Source organism: Zootoca vivipara, chromosome 15 (assembly GCF_965207765.1).
Source record: "Zootoca vivipara chromosome 15, rZooViv2.hap1.1, whole genome shotgun sequence".
NCBI lineage: Eukaryota > Metazoa > Chordata > Lepidosauria > Squamata > Lacertidae > Zootoca > Zootoca vivipara.
In genome coordinates this window covers 20,202,949-20,222,894 of record NC_142598.1, presented here as the reverse complement: position 1 = coordinate 20,222,894, position 19,946 = coordinate 20,202,949, and the positions used below count along the sequence as shown (strand labels likewise).

Genomic DNA, 19,946 nt, shown 5'->3' with positions numbered 1-19,946 from the left:
ATATTAGTATTATTTTTAAATTTTAAAAAAACCACACAAATAAATACATAGTGTACGATTTTAGTTTTGCTACCAGAAAACATCTTTCCAATAAAAGGATTTCGTGCTCCACTGATTCATCAGTTTTTCCATGGAGATTTCTCCCCCCCCCTCCAAAAAGAGGTAAAATGCAGGTTCTAAAGTTTGTTCACAAAGAACAGAAGAACTAAAAGATACAGAGACCCAGAATGGGGGAAAAAGTGACAATGAAACTTTATTAGCCCCTCTTCCTCCTCGATTTTGAGAAAAAGGGGCAGCTCCTATAAATATTTTGTCAAAACATGGTATTTCAAGGTTAGTGTATGAAAATCCATCATCAGATACTCAATTACAAAGCGCATCTGGTTCAGTGGGTGCTTCGCTTTGGCTATGCAGGGTAGCTGATGTCCGTATTTGAGTTTGACTTGGGTGTCCTTAAAAACACACACAGAGAAGTCGCCATTCAGCCTAGAAAACCACAGTGCAACTAAGGCGCAGGTCTGCTTTCAAGTTTTAAAAGATCGTTTTGTGACATCCACTGCCAAAAAAGGGACCAAAGAGCAAAAAAATATATGTTTTTTTTGAGTCAACAATTTTAAACAAACAGATGTCGCCTGCTTGGTTTGCAGAGGCTGTTGTGTTTGGTTGTCCAGGTAATCCATCGGAAGTCAGCAGCAGGAAACAAAGAGGATGAAGAAAGGCAGGCCATAACTCAGAGCTTTGGCCTGCCAATCCCTTGTCAGTTCAGGATACATGATCAGCTGCAAGATCTGGGGAAGGCACATATTTCAGAATATGAAGTCACAGAAATGCAGGCACTCAGTCCATCTAACAGCTTCAGGGTCTGGATTATTGGAGAAGGTTCAGTTTCCACTGGATGCTTTTGTTGAGTTTGGGAGGTATAAAGAATTCAGGATCTTGGAGAGGGGGTGGGAAACAAAAGACAATACTAATAATTATAGACAAAAATAAGCAGGCAAGCAAATGCATTTCACATGTAGTATGGGGAATGCAGAAACTGAAAGGAGATGCAAATGACAAACCCCCACAATAGCATTTTTTAAAAAGGGGGTGGGGGTGGGGAGAGAAGGAACTTTGTGAGCATGAAAGTCACTCCTACAATTCCACCTGCTATTGGAGACATACTTAAAACAAATCAATGAAGAGTATAAAAATCTGGCATTCCTGTTATTAATCTCATTGCTTTGTGATCAGCACAGATGGTTTCTGGAACTTTAATGAATGGTATGCCTCATGGTAACCATATTTAATCACCAAAAAACTCTGTGTGGTTTACATAATATCAAATATTTATTACAAATACCAATAAAACCAAGCATTATAGATAATGAAATTACATGGTATGGATTGTTTTATTTACTTATCGGGATTTTTATAGAAACAGAACATAATCTGAATCGCAAATCAGTAGGGGATCAGCTCAGAAATATATGAAGAAATAAAGAATAGTGCCTCTGAGCATGTGTGGAGGATGTTCCCTCAGCTCTCAAAATCAGAAGCAGCTTCCTCCACACCCTTTGGGATTAGAGGGTTTCCAGTCAAACAAGTTTTAACTTATACGTATGCAGAAATTAAACGCTGAATTCAATCACAGTAACAATTGATTTGCGCAGCGTATAATTTCTCTCACCCACCTTGTGATGCAGGAGCCATTGTCTTTTGCTGATTGTAGGCAGCGCTTATACTATTGGCAGTTGAATTGGGACCCAGGATCTAAAATTGCAAGGATAGGCAAGTGGAGCAATTAGTCTGTGGCTCACTAAACATGTAACGCTAAGCCCAACCAGGGTTCAAGTGAGCCCTACTGCTGCCATGCTACCCAGGGCTAAGCTGTGGTTTTGCTCCGCATTATGTCTGAACCCAGGTTTGTGGTTTGACTCCTCCAGACAGATCATGAGCTATAAACCCAAGAACAGGTCTGGGTTACAGCTCATGGTTTGTCTGGAGTTGAGCCCTGGTTCACACTATATGCTAAGCCAAGCCAGGCCAAACCAAGGTTTAGCCCTGGGTAGCACCAGGAAGAAACAAATTGCTGGCAGTCTCCTCTTTTCGAACCGGCATACTCATTTGGTCATTCAAAGTCATCATCTGGCTTAGCGCTACGTGTCAATCAGGTCTATGTCTAACAATGGAATTACAGCATTTCAGCAAAAATGAAGCTTACCCTGAGTCTTGGTATACAGTCGTTGTGACTCAGAACGTTTTGGCTCCCAAACACCGCAAACCCGGAAGTGAGTGTTCCGGTCTGCGAACTTTTTTTGGAAGCTGAACATCCGGCGCGCCTTCCGATTGAGTGCAGGAAGCTCCTGCAGCCAATCGGAAGCCGCGCCTTGGTTTTCAAACCATTTCGGAAGTCGGACTTCCGGAACGGATTCCGTTCGCAAACCAAGGTACGAATGTACTTCTTGGACGTTTTTAGAATTCCACAATGCGGCTGCTATCTTCCTTAAGAGAGCAAATCTGCTGAGATATTCTCTCTCGAGTCAAAAGGGAAAGAAGAAATATTTGCTCCCCTGCTCCCCTTCCACACTCCCAATTCATATTTGCAAACAAGCAAATGTGCTGGCAGGGAGCCCTTCCCAGGTAGCACGTCTCTTTAGACCTGTGGCCTCTGACTATCAGCTTTGCTGGCTGGGGTTATGGGAATCGCAGTGCAAAATGCGTGCAGCACACCTGGCTGGCGAAGGCTGTTTTAAGCACTGCAGAGAAGTGGGGCTCTTTACACGTGTCACAGAGACCTGGGATAAATCAGGTTTACCCCGGGCACTTTTGTTCTACAGTGGTTCTGACGGTGACAGCAATGTGCTGCTCCCAAGTGCAGCTGCAACGCACTTCTTTCAGAGTACTATCAGAGTAAGGACCATAGGAGCACCAGTACTTACCCCGAGCTCAGAGCCAAACTACGCATTACGCTAGTCATCATTTAAAGAAATGTGTGCTTAAACTGGCCACTTTTTATGGGAAGAAAAATCAGCCATTGGACTCTGGTCTGGAATGTGTGGCCGTTCTAGATTAGGGGCTACGTGCTGCTTCGTTCCCCCTGCTCCCATTGCCGTTTGTCCCAAAGGTCAACTTCAAACAGCTCCTTAAGGAACCGACAGAGGCCAGGTTAGCTTGCCAGCAGGAAACTGGCATGGGTCCCCAATATTAATTGGTGTCAGGGACTGGCTGGACGCAGAGGAGTGGTGGCTGGATTGTGGTGAGTGGGCCCCGGGAGAAGAGGGGCTGGAGACTGGCTTGGAAGAAAGGACCGGCGATTTGCAGGAGCCTTTAGCAGCAGGGGCAGCTGCAGGATTGGGGAGTCAAGAACAAGCGCAGGAGGAGGGAAGGCTAGGGTCAAGGGCTTCCACACCACCTCCTCCTGGCTCCCGTCTCCCCGATCCACTGTCTCCCAGGACAAGGAGAGGATTGAAGAGGGAGGAGCAGACAGCTACAAGTAGGCAGAGTCTTTATCTGCTTGTGCGCAGCTTGGATAGGGGAGATGGTTGGGGCCTCTCTGTTGTGGAAACTGCCTTATCGAGTGCACACCTGGGAGTAGCTGAGAGACACAGGGAAAGGCATGTCCATCCAACCTAACTTGTAAGTGGACTTTTGGCAATAAAGAGTTACCGTACTTTTCCGTGTAAAAGACTAGGTATTTTTCTATAAAAATTATGCTAAAAAGTGGGGGTCATCTTATACACGGATAGTGCATAGGGTGGTTGTTTGATTGGTTGCTGCCAAGGCTGTCAGCGGCTATTAGGCGTGTTATTGGTTGCTGCGTCAAGGGCTGGTGTTGATTTGCTGGCACTGCGGCAATACGTCGCTGCCAGCAGTGTTTAGCCCCTTGAGCTATAAGCAAAGGCAGACGAGGCAAGGTAGTGATTACTCAGTTAAATTTGTACCGAGTTGGCTGGGATCTGCTGCAGATTTGGTGTCCAGATTTCAAGGAGGGATTGCTCCACCAAGCGAAGGGTCTCCTCGAAGGCTTGCTGCAACTCCTGGGCTTGCCCATCATAGCCAAAGAGGATGAGATGCTTTAAAAGGCTGTGTATCTCACCTTGGGAAGAAATTAAAGGCCCCCCTCCAATTATTATAGGTTAAAACTGAAGTTCTTTAACTGTGGGGGATAATACACAAAGATGCTACTTTTGCCCTCCAAACCCAGCCTGGAACTACCACAAGATTCATTCCGCAGAATCCCCCTCTCTCTTGGGCCCGCACAAAATGAGCACCTATTCCTTTCCTCTGGAAAATAAAAAGCTCCGGGGGGCCTCTGCAGGACCTCTCCCCTCCAGGGACATTCCAATCCCCATCCCTGAATATTCAGCTTTCCTTTTAATTAACAACAATAGGAGCTTTTTGCTCGATGAGATGTAAAGGCAGGAAATGCAAATTGCCTTGTGCCCTATTGATCAGTAAGAAGCAAACAACTTTTAATGTCCAGGCCAAATATGTCAATGGCTCTGGCGCTTCAAACATTTAATATATTTCCCAAAGTCTACTTAATAAGTTAAATATGTTGGGAATGTATTCTAGTGATGAAGGCAAACCAAGGGGAAAAAGGGGGGGGATGTGGGTATCACTATTATTTTAACATAAAGTACTACGTCCTGACATGTCAGAAGCTAGGGGTGCTCATCTTCCATTTCTGAGCACAATTCAAAGTGTTGGTGCTGACCTTTAAAGCCCTAAACGGCCTCGGTCCTGTATACCTGAAGGAGCATCTCCACCCCCATCATTCTGCCCGGACACTGAGATCCAGCTCTGAGGGCCTTCTGGTGGTTCCCTCTTTGCATGAAGTGAGGTTGCAGGGAACCAGGCAGAGGGTCTTCTCGGTAGTGGTGCCCACCCTGTGAAACGCCCTCCCATCAGATGTCAAGGAAATAAACAACTATCTGACTTTTAGAAGACATCTGAAGGCAGCCCTGTTTAGGAAAGTTTTTAATCTGTGATATTTTAATGTATTTTGGTATTTGTTGGAAGCTGCCCAGAGTGGTGGGGGAACCCAGCCAGATGGGCAGGGAATGAACGAATGAATGAATGAACTAACTAACTAACTAACTAACTAACTAACTAACTAACTAACTAACTAACTAACTTCAGGGAATATTGAGAACAATAACAGAGATAAAGTTCAGTGCCTCAGAATTCAGGCTTCTTCACTGAGTTAGCTACCCTGTGTCAGGTTTTTATTGTTAACCTCTTAAGAGTAGCTTTAAATCAGATTTCTCCAGCAGCGACATGAACGTTGGCCTCAGTACTCCAGGATCCGAGCATTTTTGTTTTACTCACTTTGTTATTGGCCATTCTGCCATTTAGGCTTATCCATTAATGAAGGCAGCCTATAATTCAGAGCCACTGCATTTAGAAACTCTCTCTGGAAATTGTTAATCCCTTGCTCTATGTGGGGGTCCCGTTCCCCACTCCCCACCCCCCCCAACCCAGGCTTTTCCAGAATCGGTTCTGAGCCTCTTCCTTCAGACGACATCCAAAGTTCGAAGAACCTCAGTGACTCACCTTTTAGATTGTCAATACTCCGGACTATTTCCCCTAAAACTTCCAGGAGTGCAACATCCTCTAAGGGGCTCCCTTCCTTTAGGCTGTGTTTCTTACGCTCTGCCTTGCGACGGTTCTTTGAAGAGCGTCTACAATAGATGAAATGCCATGAAACATCTATACACAACAGTGGAGTTGGGAGTTCTTTGGGGGCAGTTTTTTTCTCCTCAAACTTGGGTCCCTAGCTGTTGTTGGACTACAACTCCCATCATCCCTAGCTAGCAGGACCTGTGGTCATGGACAACAGGAGTTGTAGTCCAACAACAGCTATGGACCCAAATTTGGGGGGGGGGACTGTTTTACGAGGAGGAAATAAGGGGGAAATCATAAATGGAAAGGCAGATTGAGGAGAGCTTGGTTTTGTTGTCAATACCTCCACATGTACTGCGGAAAGCTAGCATTTTAGGAAGAAGCTATAACCTGTTGTCTGGCTGTGCTAGTTTTTTATGTGAAGGGATACTGCTTTTAGGAAATGGGTGGTTGGGAGAAGTATTCCATCATGTGCACCTACAGGCAGGCTGAAGTGGTACAGCCTCGACCAGAGTTTCCCAAACTTTGGTCTCCAGCTACCAAATTCCCATCACCCCTCTCAACTGATCCTACTAGCTAGGGATGATGGGAGTTGTAGTCCAAAAACAGCTGGAGACTCAATTTTGGGAAGCCCTGGACAAGACGGTTTTACTGCTTAAGTGAGAACTAGCTTTTAGTTTCAACCTCTTGCTGCTATTTACCTGTCCCTCTATTTTCCCACCACCACTGAAGATTCAACGTCTGGGGTAAAAAGAAAGGCAGGATCATCAGTAACAGAAGCTCTACTGAAATTGTGCAAGAGAGAGCAATGACAACCCACCCATCTTATGTATTTCTATGGGCACCACTGGTCTGCAAGTGGGGAGCATGTGTTTAACCATATAACCCAAGTATATAGTCAGGCTCTATAATAAGCTCAGTACCACCTAATATACCTGAAGGAGCGTCTCCACCCCCACCATTCAGCCTGGACACTGAGTTCCAGCACCGAGGGCCTTCTGGCGGTTCCCTCATTGCGAGAAGTGAGGTTACAGGGAACCAGGCAGAGGGCCTTCTCGGTAGTGGCACCCGCCCTGTGGAACGCCCTCCCAGCAGATGTCAAGGCAATAAGTAACTACGGTATTCTACTTTCAGAAGACAGCTGAAGGCGGCCCTGTTTAGGGAAGTTTTTAATGTTTGATGCTGTACTGTTTTTATTATTTGGTTGGAAGCCGCCCAGAGTGGCTGGGGAAACCCAGCCAGATGGGCGGGGGTATAAATAATAAATTATTATTATTAATAGCAGGACTTTCACACTTACAGAGTGTGTGTGCTTGGTTGTTACCAGCATGACACATAAAACGCGAAGAGAGGTGTAACATTAAAATTACACATACACTTCTGAAAACAATGTTCCTTACAGGTAAAATTAGGCAACCGTTCAGGTTAAAATGTTGCAGGGATGAAGCAATTGCTTTGTGACCTGCTTGGTGATCAAAGCCCTAATGCAGATGATCAAATAAATGGGATCTGCGAAAGAGAACCAGGCACAACCTCCGTTTGCGCAAATATAATTCCAAACCTTCCCACTTGAAACAAGAAAAGCTGGTGCAAGGGCAAAGTACATACGCAGATATTCTCGAGTTGCTGTGAGTGTATTTGGAACTCGCGTCACTGGCTGTCACCATGCTGCTGGCATCAGAAAAGAGATCCGATTCTGGGCAGTTTGGCAATTCGAGATCTGCAAAAGTCAGTTACCTGGATCAGAAGGAGAAAGAACAAAACATCCCCCATACCGCCTCCTAAATCCTCCCCACAACAGTATTTCTATGACACCTAGCAATGTCTGACGGGTCTTTTTCTCCAAAACAATTCTGCCAGACAGCTAGTTATTGCTGTTCCATCTCACAAACGGAAGCAAAATCGCTCTGCAAGTGAGCTGTGATTTGAACCTGGGGTGAAATTGATTTGATATACCGGTAACCATAGACCTGCAATTCACACTTTGGCCTCCATGGCGCTAGTCCATAAGAACATGCACTGAATCCTTGTTGCTGTAAGGCTTATCCAGTTCAGCCTCCTCTTCCCAACAGTGACCACCCATATGCCTCTGGGAAGCTGAGGAACACGGCATGGGGGCAACAGTGCCCCCCACCACCCAGTTGTTTATTCCTACCGCTGGGCTTTCAGGAGATACCGGTAATATTGCCTGTGAACCTGGAGGTAGCACGAGTAGTAGCCATTGATAGCCTTATCTTACATGACTAGGTCTACTCAATAGCTGGTGCTTCCACTCTATCTCAAAACACAGCTTTAGCCCAGGAGCTAATCTGTGGCAGGACACAAGACTCCATCCCAATGCATACCCAGCATCTCATTCCGGGCTTGTTGCTTCAGCTCTCTGACCACAGAAAGGCGCTTCTGATGGCAAGAAAATGCTGCTTTCTGAGTCTCCAGGAATGCCAAATGATTTTTCTGAACTATTGAGGGCGACAACAGTGGAAGAAGCATTTTGCAGTAAAACTGAATCAGGCACATTAAAAACTTTGTCTAAGCAAGGAAAAAACCCTAATAATAATAATAATAATAAATAATAAATAATAATAAATAATAATAATACCCTGCCCATCTAGCTGAGTTTCCCCAGTCACTCTGGGCGGCTTCCAACAGAACAGAACATTAAAATGCAACAATCTATTAAACATTAAAAGCTTCCCTAAACAGGGCTGCCTTCAAGAAGACATCACTGTACAAGCTTAAGGCAGGATGTCAAGCTGAATCTTCCCTGGTGTACACGCCTTATCCTGGCACCTAGAAAGCTAGCGTATCAGCGCAATCAGGGTCTTATTTTTTTATTACATTTATTTGTTGCTTTTCAGAAAGGTGTCTCTCAAAGTGGCTTACACAAACCCATAAAATGCAAATCATTAGAGAACCAAATACACTGAAAAAACAAGGGAATAGGAGGACTGGCAGATGAAACTACTTGACTATGCAGAGATGGTGAGATTGACTGGGAAAATCAGAAATCAGGAGGATCAAAACTTCAATAGAGAATGGGACAAATATCTATTATATTTAAAAGAACACTGTAAACACTTGAACTCTTGGGCAGGCTTTGAATAACTCTTGCAATGTTACAAAGACTTTGGATAAATTGGAGGACTAAAATGCGGATGAACTATAATATGCAGTTGATTAAGATATTTAAAAGAGGATATGCGGTGTGATTGGAATGCTAAAGTAGGGAATCAAGAGATAAAAGGAACAACTGGCAAGTTTGGCCTTGGAGTTCAAAATGAAGCAGGGCAAAGGCTAATAGAGTTCTGTCAAGAGAACAAGCTGGTCATCACAAACACTCTTTTCCAAAAACACAAGAGACGACTCTACACATGGATATCACCAAATGGACAGCATCGAAATCAGATTGATTATATTCTCTGCAGCCAAAGATGGAGAAGCTCTATACAGTCAGCAAAAACAAGACCTGGAGCTGACTGTAACTCAGATCATCAGCTTCTTATAGCAAAATTCCAGCTTAAACTGAAGAAAGTAGGAAAAACCACTGGGCCAGTAAGATACAATCTGAATCAAATCCCTTATGAATACACAGTGGAAGTGAGGAACAGGTTTAAGGATTTAGATTTGGTGGACAGAGTGCCTGAAGAACTATGGATGGAGGCTCGTAACATTATACAGGAGGCAGCAACGAAAACCATCCCAAGGAAAAGGAAATGCAAGAAAGCAAAATGGCTGTCCAACGAGGCCTTACAAATAGCGGAGGAGAGGAGGCAAGCAAAATGCAAGGGAGATAGGGAAAGATACAGGAAACTGAATGCAGATTTCCAAAAAACAGCAAGGAGAGACAAGAGGGTCTTCTTAAATGAGCAATGCAAAGAAATAGAGGAAAACAATAGAATGGGGAAAACCAGAGATCTGTTCAAGAAAATTGGGGATATGAAAGGAACATTTCGTACAAAGATTACCATAATCAAGGACAAAAGTGGTAAGGACCTAACAGAAGCAGAAGACATCAAGAAGAGGTGGCAAGAATACACAGAGGAATTATACCAGAAAGATATGGAGGTCTCGTACACCCCAGGTAGTGTGGTTGCTGACCTTGAGCCAGACATCTTGGAGAGTGAAGTCAAATGGGCCTTAGAAAGCACTGCTAATAACAAGGCCAGTGGAAGTGATGATATTCCAGCTGAACTATTTAAAATTTTAAAAGATGATGCTGTTAAGGTGCTACACCCAATATGCCAGCAAGTTTGGAAAACTCAGCAATGGCCAGAGGATTGGAGAAGATCAGTCTACATCCCAATTCCAAAGAAGGGCAGTGCCAAAGAATGCTCCAACTACCGCACAATTGCGCTCATTTCACGCGCTAGCAAGGTTATGCTTAAAATTCTACAAGGCAGGCTTAGGCAGTATGTGGACCGAGAACTCCCAGAAGTGCAAGCTGGATTTCGAAAGGGCAGAGGAACCAGAGACCAAATAGCAAACATGCGCTGGATTATGGAGAAAGCTAGAGAGTTCCAGAAAAACGTCTACTTCTGCTTCATTGACTATGCAAAAGCCTTTGACTGTGTCGACCACAGCAAACTATGGCAAGTTCTTAAAGAAATGGGAGTGCCTGATCACCTCATCTGTCTCCTGAGAAATCTCTATGTGGGACAAGAAGCTACAGTTAGAACTGGATATGGAACAACTGATTGGTTCAAAATTGGGAAAGGAGTACGACAAGGTTGTATATTGTCTCCCTGCTTATTTAACTTATATGCAGAATTCATCATGCGAAAGGCTGGACTAGATGAATCCCAAGCCGGAATTAAGATTGCCGGAAGAAATATCAACAACCTCAGATATGCAGATGACACAACCTTGATGGCAGAAAGCGAGGAGGAATTAAAGAACCTTTTAATGAGGGTGAAAGAGGAGAGCGCAAAATATGGTCTGAAGCTCAACATCAAAAAAACCAAGATCATGGCCACTGGTCCCATCACCTCCTGGCAAATAGAAGGGGAAGAAATGGAGGCAGTGAGAGATTTTACTTTCTTGGGCTCCTTGATCACTGCAGATGGTGACAGCAGTCACGAAATTAAAAGACGCCTGCTTCTTGGGAGAAAAGCAATGACAAACCTAGACAGCATCTTAAAAAGCAGAGACATCACCTTGCCGACAAAGGTCCGTATAGTTAAAGCTATGGTTTTCCCAGTGGTGATGTATGGAAGTGAGAGCTGGACCATAAATAAGGCTGATCGCCGAAGAATTGATGCTTTTGAATTATGGTGCTGGAGGAGACTCTTGAGAGTCCCATGGACTGCAAGAAGATCAAACCTATCCATTCTTAAGGAAATCAGCCCTGAGTGCTCCCTGGAAGGACAGATCGTGAAGCTGAGGCTCCAATACTTTGGCCACCTCATGAGAAGAGAAGAATCCTTGGAAAAGACCCTGATGTTGGGAAAGATTGAGGGCACTAGGAGAAGGGGACGACAGAGGACAAGATGGTTGGACAGTGTTCTCGAAGCTACGAACATGAGTTTGACCAAATTGCGGGAGGCAGTGCAAGACAGGAGTGCCTGGCGTGCTATGGTCCATGGGGTCACGAAGAGTCGGACACGACTAAACGACTAAACAACAACAACAAATGCGGTGTGAAGAAACACAATGTAACCAAGGAAGGGTTTAGGGGGAAGTTGACTCTTTAAATATTTGGACATGAATATATATGAATATATTCTGAAGAAGTGTGCATGCACACGAAAGCTCATACCTATGACAAACTTAGATGCTACTGGAAGGAATTTTTTTATTTTTTGTTTCGACTACATCAGACCAACATGGCTACCTACCCGTAGCTATGAATATATATTGTTATTGTATAAGTTTGTTAAAATTGGAAAATTAATAAAATATATATATATATATATATATATATATATATATATATATATATATATATATATATATAGGACCCAGGGTTGGGAGGAGGGAAGTTCTAAGATTCGGAAGAATCTTGTTTTATTTTTAAAAAAATGTTTTTAAATTTTAATTGTGTGATCTATTTTGTAAAACCAATAAGGAAAGCAGGGGGGGGGATTACCTAAAAGCCTGAATCCTACCCAACCCCACTAAAAGAGAAGGCAGAATTTCATCTTGAAACAGTTATCTAGTCATGTCTGATGGACTAGCTTTCCATGCACAGGAAGGTTTGCTTTACACAAAGGAAACATTTGAACATACAATTCCCCGCCTGCAGTCTGAAGTTGCACAATCCAGGGAAAAAAATGTACTACAACATGCAGTTTCTGGATAGCAAGACAACATTTATCAATATCCTTGCACAAGCGCTAATCTCTGACCAGCAGAGTCCCACATCCCAGTATCCCTGTCTTGCTACAACCCTTGGAATCCCAGCAGCCCCACACTTCTGAGAGCATCCCAGCAAACATGAAGCGGGAGCTTTACCTTCCAGCAGAGATGGTCTGAAGTTGGTCTCCAGAATGTCAGTCCTGTTATATTTGTAAATCTGGGAGACAGAGAAGGGACATAAAAACCCACATCAAGGTTGTTGTTGAGTGACAAACACAAATTCTTTCAACAGGCAGGTGACGAAAATGGGTTCATGTTTTGAAGGATCTCACCAATCTTAGGGCTTCATCCCAAGTGTTCCCTTCCAGGAGGAGAAGGATGGCCTCTTCGTAATCCTGGAAAAGGGGAAGCAAAGAATTACTGTCTTCTATTTTTATGTTTATTCGTTGCTTTACACATGCCTGGAAGCGATTTACAGAGAGGGGATGCCAGGAAAAAGGGAATTATGTTCACATGTGGTGGGGGTGTAAATATGTACAATTTTTTTTGGCAAAGTGTGTTTAAGGAGATAACAGAAACCACTGGGTTAATGGCTGTCTTTAGAACCCAGGCCAAACAGCACAAAGAGACATGGGGTAGTAAGCTGGGAATCTGACCAACAAGCAGCGGGGGTGGAGGAAGAGAAATTATTATTATTAAATTTGTATACTGCCCTTCGTCTGAAATTTAGTCTATACCTTGGCATATTGTTCCAGGAGTATTGCTGCATCTGCATACTTCCTTTTTTCAACAAATTTCCCTGAAAGAAGGAAGAGAATTTAATGTTTCAAGGGGGGAAAGAAAAAAAAGAAACCTTTCTTGGTAAAATAAACCCTGCCTGTTTTATTGCATTAATATATTGCGGGTTCTGATTTCCTCCTTGTATGTGATCCCCATTAATTAAAGACGCCAGTCCTTAAATTAGATCAGGTCAGCAGCAGAGGATTCCATTCATTCAAATTGCCTGGCAAAATGATAAAAAACAACAGCGTCCTGATATGGAGTGTAACTGGCTTATAAATTTCTGCACCATAGCAACCACACACTTTGCACGGACTTAGGCAAGTTGAAACCGCCGCACGGATGTAATCTGCATTAATGAATACTTGGTCTCACTATTTGGGCTTCAAGGAATTCAGCAGTGTGTGGGTGGGGAGGGAGGTTTGGCAAAAATTGAGAATGGCAAAGAAGGGAAGGGAAGCAAATAACACGGAGGGAAAGTTGACTGTGCAGGGCATCTGAAATGCTGTACTATTTCCAACTTCAGGGTGCTCTGTCTCAAAACTCCTTTTGGTTTCCAATGGCTTGTAATCTTCTGCCAGGATTCAATCCAGGGTAAAACTGGGAATGGCCCTCAGGCTATCACGCTCCCAACTCTTGAGAGAAAGTAGAAAATGAACCAGGAGATCCCATAGTCTGTGGAGGGAAGGGAGGCACACAGACCTGAGGCCTCCTCCCCATCTCTTCCCAACTAGAAGCTTGGGCCTTGGATGTACAAGTTATGGATCTAACCTACAGCCAGGTCGTAGGGCTGCCATATTTTGAAGAGCAAAAAAGAGGATGCTATGACGACTCTCATTTTAAATACCCCTACTACAGGTGAAACTCGGCAAATTAGAATATCGTCGAAAAGTGCATTTATTTCAGCAATGCAACTTATTATTTTTGATTTTGATTTTTTACAAATGCTTTCTTTTGGAAATTCCACAGTAATAAAACAAATAGTTACCGGTACAATAATACAAAAATAAACATTTCATTAATTACATTCCATTTATAATTGACCCGCCTAACGACAAATAATTACAATTACAACAAATAAAGGCTTGACATATCTTGCTTTGCATGTCATGCATCTATCTCATATATTGGTTTCACCTTTTAAGTTGCATTACTGAAATAAATGCACTTTTCGATGATATTCTAATTTTCCGAGTTTCACCTGTATAGGCTATAGAAGCTGTGACATATTGCTGAGGGGGCAGGTGAAGAGAAGAGGAAAGCAAGTCTTTACACACACACACACACACACACACACACACACTAATTTTTCACACAAAAAAAATTAAAATTGCATTTTAAAAAAACACATAAGCTAAAACATTTAAAACAACTATGTAAATAATCAATTTTAAATCCACATTCTAGGATTACTTGAATCCCCCAACTTCCCTCCCCTCCCTCCCCTGGTTCCTTTGTATTATCTTCATTAATGGATGTCAATAAAATCTTCCTCTCAAACGACCTCCAAGTTTACACATTATATATAACATTGCAAGTGTTGTTGTTGTTTTTTTAAAAAAATCCTGCTATATGTATTAACTTGCATACATTGCTTTTGTAAATATGCAATAAACATTTCCAATTCTTTTTTGTATTTGTTGTCATCTTGATTTCCGAGTTTCCTAGTTAATTGAGCCATTTTCACGTACTCCATAACCGTAATTTGCCAACCTCCCATAGTGGGAAAGCAAGTCTTCAACTACCAGTTATGTCTATGTCTCATCCAGAAAGAACAGTGGTACCTTGGTTCTCAAATGCCTTGGTACTCAAACATCTTGGAACGCAAACACTGCAAACCAAGAAGTAAGTGTTCTGGTTTGCAAACATTTTTGGGAAGCCGAATGTGCTCCGTTTTGAGTGTTCAGCTTTTGTTTTGAGTGTCACACTTCCGTTTTGAGTGTTATGCTGACGATTTGAGTGCCACACTTGCATTTTGAGTGTTACGCTGAGGTCTGTCTGTTTTTGCTATTTATTTTGCGTTTTTGTTTTTGCAGCTCATTTTTGTTTATTTTTTGTGACTGTGTGGAACCCAGTTCAGCTACTGATGGATTGATTGTGTGACTGCAGTACATTGTTTACTGCTTTCATTTTATGGATCAATGATCTCGTTAAATAGAAAAATTCATGTTAAATTGCTGTTTTAGGGGTTGTTTTCAAAAGTCTGGAACGGATTAATCCATTTTACATTAGTTTCTATGGGAAAGTGCACCTTGGTTTTGGAACGCTTTGGTTTTGGAACGGACTTCCGGAACGGATTAAGTTTGAGAACCAAGGTACCACTGTATAGCCAGAGACATTTTGGCAAATTGAAAAAAACCACCCGGACAGAAATTTTACTGCTGAAAAGGAGGACGTGTCCTGCAAAAAAGAGGACAGGTGGCCACCCTGGAACAGCGCAAATGAGAGGCCACATGCATTTCGGAATGCTCACCTGCCATGCTCCTCGCCAGGTTGGCCAGCTTGTCTTCGGTGTAACAAAGCTCGCCGGCTGCCGTCAGGGCCAGCTGCCAGTTACCGCTGATCAAAAAGGCATCCAGCGCTCTCTCGAATGCACCGCAGCGGAAGAAGATTAGCCCGGCTTGCTCAGGGAGATGCTTCTGGATCAAGTGTTCTCCGTAAGCATAGCTAACAGTCTGCAAGGCAGAGATGTAAAGAAATTGGGGTTGGGGGAGGGATGGCTACTTTTCACTGGCGGTTCCCTCACTGCGAGAAGTGAAGCTACAGGGAGCCAGACACAGGGCCTTCTCGGTAGTGGCGCCCGCCCTGTGGAACGTCCTCCCACCAGCTGTCAAGGAGATAAACAACTTTTTGACTTTTAGAAGACATCTGAAGGCAGCCCTGTTTAGGGAAGTTTTTAATGTTTGGTGTTTTATCGCTTTATTATTTATTATTATTTATTTATTTATTATTATTATTATTATTATTCTGCTGGGAGCCGCCCAGAATGACTGGGGAAACCCAGCCAGATGGGTGGGGCATAAATAATAAATTATTATAATAAATTATTATTATTATTATTATTATTATTATTATTATTATTATTATTATTATTCACTGACTCGAGGAGCGCTAGACAAAACAGGTGAAATATCATATCTGAAATATCTGAGGGTAATAAGGTGGGTGGCTCAGAAAGACAAATTCACTATTGTTTGGTTCCCTCTCAACTCCTATGTTTCTTAATCTTTACCATAACTCTCCTAGCTCCAATCACCCATGTCTCCTTCAGGGGAGACTCAACAAGACAGACTAAGATACCTTATGTTCTCAATGATTTCGTTTCTATCTGCTAATTCTTGACACAGATTCTTGACTAAATGTTGAACCTTGTACATATCAGGCTATGATCGTGTGTGCAACTGTTATTTTATTTCTTGTTTTAGAAATAAAACTTTTAAAAAAACATGAAGGAGAAGCCACTGAGTTACTGATATGCAGGAAGAGCTGGCCGCCCTTCAGGAAAAAGTGACTTGGCTTTTAAATTGATGAAGTGGTTTGGAGTAAGTTATTGGCCAATGTCTAGCCTGCAACCTGTTTTTTATCACTGCAGTAGAGCAGCCTGTTCTCACAAGTAATAAAGTTGTTGTTGTTGTTGTTGTTTAGTCGTTTAGTCGTGTCCGACTCTTCGTGACCCCATGGACCATAGCACGCCAGGCACTTGCACTGCCTCCCGCAGTTTGGTCAAACTCATGTTCGTAGCTTCGAGAACACTGTCCAACCATCTCGTCCTCTGTCGTCCCCCTCTCCTAGTGCCCTCCATCTTTCCCAACATCAGGGTCTTTTCCAAGGATTCTTCTCTTCTCATGAGGTGGCCAAAGTATTGGAGCCTCAGCTTCACGATCTGCCCTTCCAGTGAGCACTCAGGGCTGACTTCCTTCAGAATAGATAGGTTTGGTCTTCTTGCAGTCCATGGGACTCTCAAGAGTCTCCTCCAGCACCATAATTCAAAAGCATCCATTCTTCGGCGATCAGCCTTCTTTATGGTCCAGCTCTCATTTCCATACACCACTACTGGGAAAACCACAGCTTTAACTATCCAGACCTTTGTCAGCAAGGTGATGTCTCTGCTTTTTAAGATGCTGTCTTATAAAGTAGTAATAAGAAAAAGGTACAACAATGGGGAAAGTATTTCACACACCTTGTACTCCTGGGTGTCTGGCAAGTATAGCTTCAGGGCTTCATTAAATAAGTTCTGATCCACCACCAAGTTCAGGAACTCTGGAAAATGCTCTGGCCCTGAGGGAGAAGCAAAATACACTTTTTTGGGAAGAAAGCAAGCAATGAGTTTCACATAACTGCGCAAGCCAATCTGGGCTTACTTAGAGTGGGGTTTGGCTAGGCAAGTCCTAGTGTGAAAGCGAAATGTTTGAGCTACCTGAGGACAAAAATAAAAATCTTAGCTGGAGGGGGGGCAAGTTATAGTCCCAGTTATTGCAAAAGAAAAAAAATTAAATATAGATACGTAGCCTCAGATCCATGGTCCATTTAGCCCAACATTCAGTCTCTTGAGGGTGGACAGGAAGAAAAAATCCTGAAAATGTTGGCTGCATTCAGATAATCAGTTTATTAAGCCACTGTAAAGGGAGGAGAAACTTTGCTCCTCCCTTTACCAAGATTAGCAAAATGGGGGAGTCTCTAATTAGCTATAGTTACCAGAAAAGATAAGGGACGCGGGTGGCTCTGTGGGTTAAACCACAGAGCCTAGGGCTTGCCGATCAGAAGGTTGGTGGTTCGAATCCCCGCGACGGGGTGAGCTCCTGTTGTTCGGCCCCAGCTCCTGCCAACCTAGCAGTTTGAAAGCACGTCAAAGTGCAAATAGGTAAACGGCATTTCCGTGTGCTGCTCTGGTTCGCCAGAAGCAGCTTTGTCATGCTGGCCACATGACCTGGAAGCTGTATGCCGGCTCCCTCGGCCAATAAAGCAAGACAACTCCAGAGTTGGTCACGACTGGACCTAATGGTCAGGGGTCCCCTTTACCTTTACCCTTTTACCAGAAAAGATAAGATGCGGCAAAAGGATCTTTGCCCCCAAGAGACCACACAGCCAGGGTACCTACCACATTTGCTGAGATGGTGAAGAGCCTTTGAATACCTCTTCAAATATTTATCTATAGAGTATCGCTGGTAATTGTTTTCCATTTTCTTAAGTTTGTTTAAGAATGGGAGATATTCCTTAGGATCCTGCCAAAAAAAGAGGGTTTTAAAAAATAATTATTTTTGAAAGGAACGAGCTGCAGTTGCCTAGTTGTCAAAAGAACGGCAGCTTCAACAGCCCCCCCCCCAAATGCAGTCTAGATCTGAGCAGAAACTATTTGCCTTGTTGCTGTGTCAAAGGGCACATTCTATTTTCAGAAATTTTGTGTTCTTGTTGCAAACTCACTCACTTTTTCTAATTAATATTGTTCTCTCCTTTTTTTCTTCCTTCCCTTCTTTTTTGGGGTGGGGCTCTCACTATTCTCGGCCTCTTTTGTTCCTACTGTCATTTTATTCAATTGCTTGAGAAGACGCAGGTGGTTTTGTTCATGTCATGACTGAACTTCTGGCAAAGCAACATCATGAACACTCTCCAAAGACACCCCACTTGGGTCGCCACAGACCAGCCTTCCCGAACCCTCCAGATGTTGCCGGACTCTAGCTCCCATCAGCCTTTGCCAGCACGGCCAATTGTTGGGGATGATGGGAGTTGCAGTCCGGCAACATCTGGAGGGCACTAGGCTGGGGGAAAGGCCACAGACAATTTAAACAGCAGTGTGGAAAAATGAGGCAAAGGATAATGAAGGCAAAGAATAACTGGCACTAAGAAACAGGTGTGGTCTGTAGGAACTGCACAGAATGGACAGCCCTGAATGCTTGTGGCTTTTTATACACTATACCTTTTTAAGCACATTTCCTCCCTCAAAGAATTCTGGGTACTGTAGTTTGTTAAGTGCTGCTGGGAATTGTAACTCTGTGATGGGTAAATCACAGTGCCAAGAATTCTTTGGTGGAAGGAATGTGCTCCGGTCGTACTGCAATGCGCTCTACGTGGGGCTACCTTTGAAGGTGACCCGGAAACTACAACTAATCCAGAATGCGGCAGCTAGACTGGTGACTGGGAGCGGCCGCTGAGGCCACATAACACTGGTCTTGAAAGATCTACATTGGCTCCCAGTACGTTTCCAAGCACAATTCAAAGTGTTGGTGCTGACCTTTAAAGCCCTAAACGGCCTCGGTCCAGTATACCTGAAGGAGCGTCTCCACCCCCATCGTTCTGCCCGGACACTGAGGTCCAGTACCGAGGGCCTTCTGACGGTTCCCTCGTTGCGAGAAGCCAAGTTGCAGGGAATCAGGCAGAGGGCCTTCTCGGTGGTGGCGCCCGCCCTGTGGAATGCCCTCCAATCAGATGTCAAAGAGAAAAACAGCTACCAGGTATTTAGAAGACATCTGAAGGCAGCCCTGTTTAGGGAGGCTTTTAATGTTTAATTGATTATTTTCTTTTATTTTTCTGTTGGCAGCCGCCCAGAGTGGCTGGGGAAACCCAGCCAGATGGGCGGGGTATCAATAATAAATTATTATTATTATTATTATTATTATTATTATTATTATTATTATTTTATTATTATTATTATTATAAAAGGTTTAATGTACATTGACAGCAGAGGAGCTTGGGTGGCAGAAGCAATTCTTGGGAGTATATTTTGCATTTATATACCCCACTTCTTTCTCCAACGGCTTAGGCTGAGAGGCAGTTACTGGGACAGAGTGGGAATTCGAACCTGGGTCTCCCAGGTCTTAGGTCCATTGCTCTAACCATACACCACACTGACTCTCCCCTTGAGGGTGCATTTTGATAAAGCAGTGATCTTTTTATGTTTTTTTGTTCCACCATCTAGGACAGGGCAGTAGATGGGCTATGGGAAAACAAAACACAAAATTACCTTCTGAGACTTCTCAGCAACCATGATGACTAAATCGAAATCGTATGTCCCCAGAGAATGATCATACAACTCATTGACATCTACCAAGTACAGCAGGTATTTGAGAGCTTCTTCTGCACTCACAGATCCAGCAGTTATTGAAGTTTGCTCTGCAGTTTAAAATTATTATTATTATTATTATTATTATTATTATTATTATTATTATTAAAAAGACTTTCAAAATGCGACTGCTGAATCAGATGATGTCTAAGGAAGATGTTGCACAGAAATGTATGAACTTGTTTAACAAGCAAGCACTATCATCACA

At 43.3% G+C, this 19,946-nt stretch overlaps 1 protein-coding gene across 4 annotated transcripts in view; it reads right to left on the bottom strand.

The window, feature by feature from the left end:
* Positions 1–228: 228 nt before the first annotated feature.
* Positions 229–19,946, bottom strand: part of ELP1 (elongator acetyltransferase complex subunit 1) — a 47,989-nt gene continuing 28,271 nt past the window's right edge. For all 4 annotated transcript variants that reach the window (XM_035140409.3, XM_035140414.3, XM_035140408.3 and 1 more), the window contains exons 25-37: positions 19,640–19,788; positions 17,780–17,903; positions 16,862–16,959; positions 15,155–15,356; positions 12,639–12,700; positions 12,234–12,296; positions 12,058–12,118; positions 7,953–8,066; positions 7,216–7,327; positions 5,539–5,666; positions 3,924–4,078; positions 1,674–1,752; positions 229–935 (exon numbers count right to left, since the gene is read on the bottom strand). In XM_035140409.3, the coding sequence (XP_034996300.1) occupies positions 868–935; positions 1,674–1,752; positions 3,924–4,078; positions 5,539–5,666; positions 7,216–7,327; positions 7,953–8,066; positions 12,058–12,118; positions 12,234–12,296; positions 12,639–12,700; positions 15,155–15,356; positions 16,862–16,959; positions 17,780–17,903; positions 19,640–19,788 (1,415 nt within the window). In that variant the 3' untranslated portion in view covers positions 229–867. The remainder of the gene's footprint in view (positions 936–1,673; positions 1,753–3,923; positions 4,079–5,538; positions 5,667–7,215; positions 7,328–7,952; positions 8,067–12,057; positions 12,119–12,233; positions 12,297–12,638; positions 12,701–15,154; positions 15,357–16,861; positions 16,960–17,779; positions 17,904–19,639; positions 19,789–19,946) is intronic.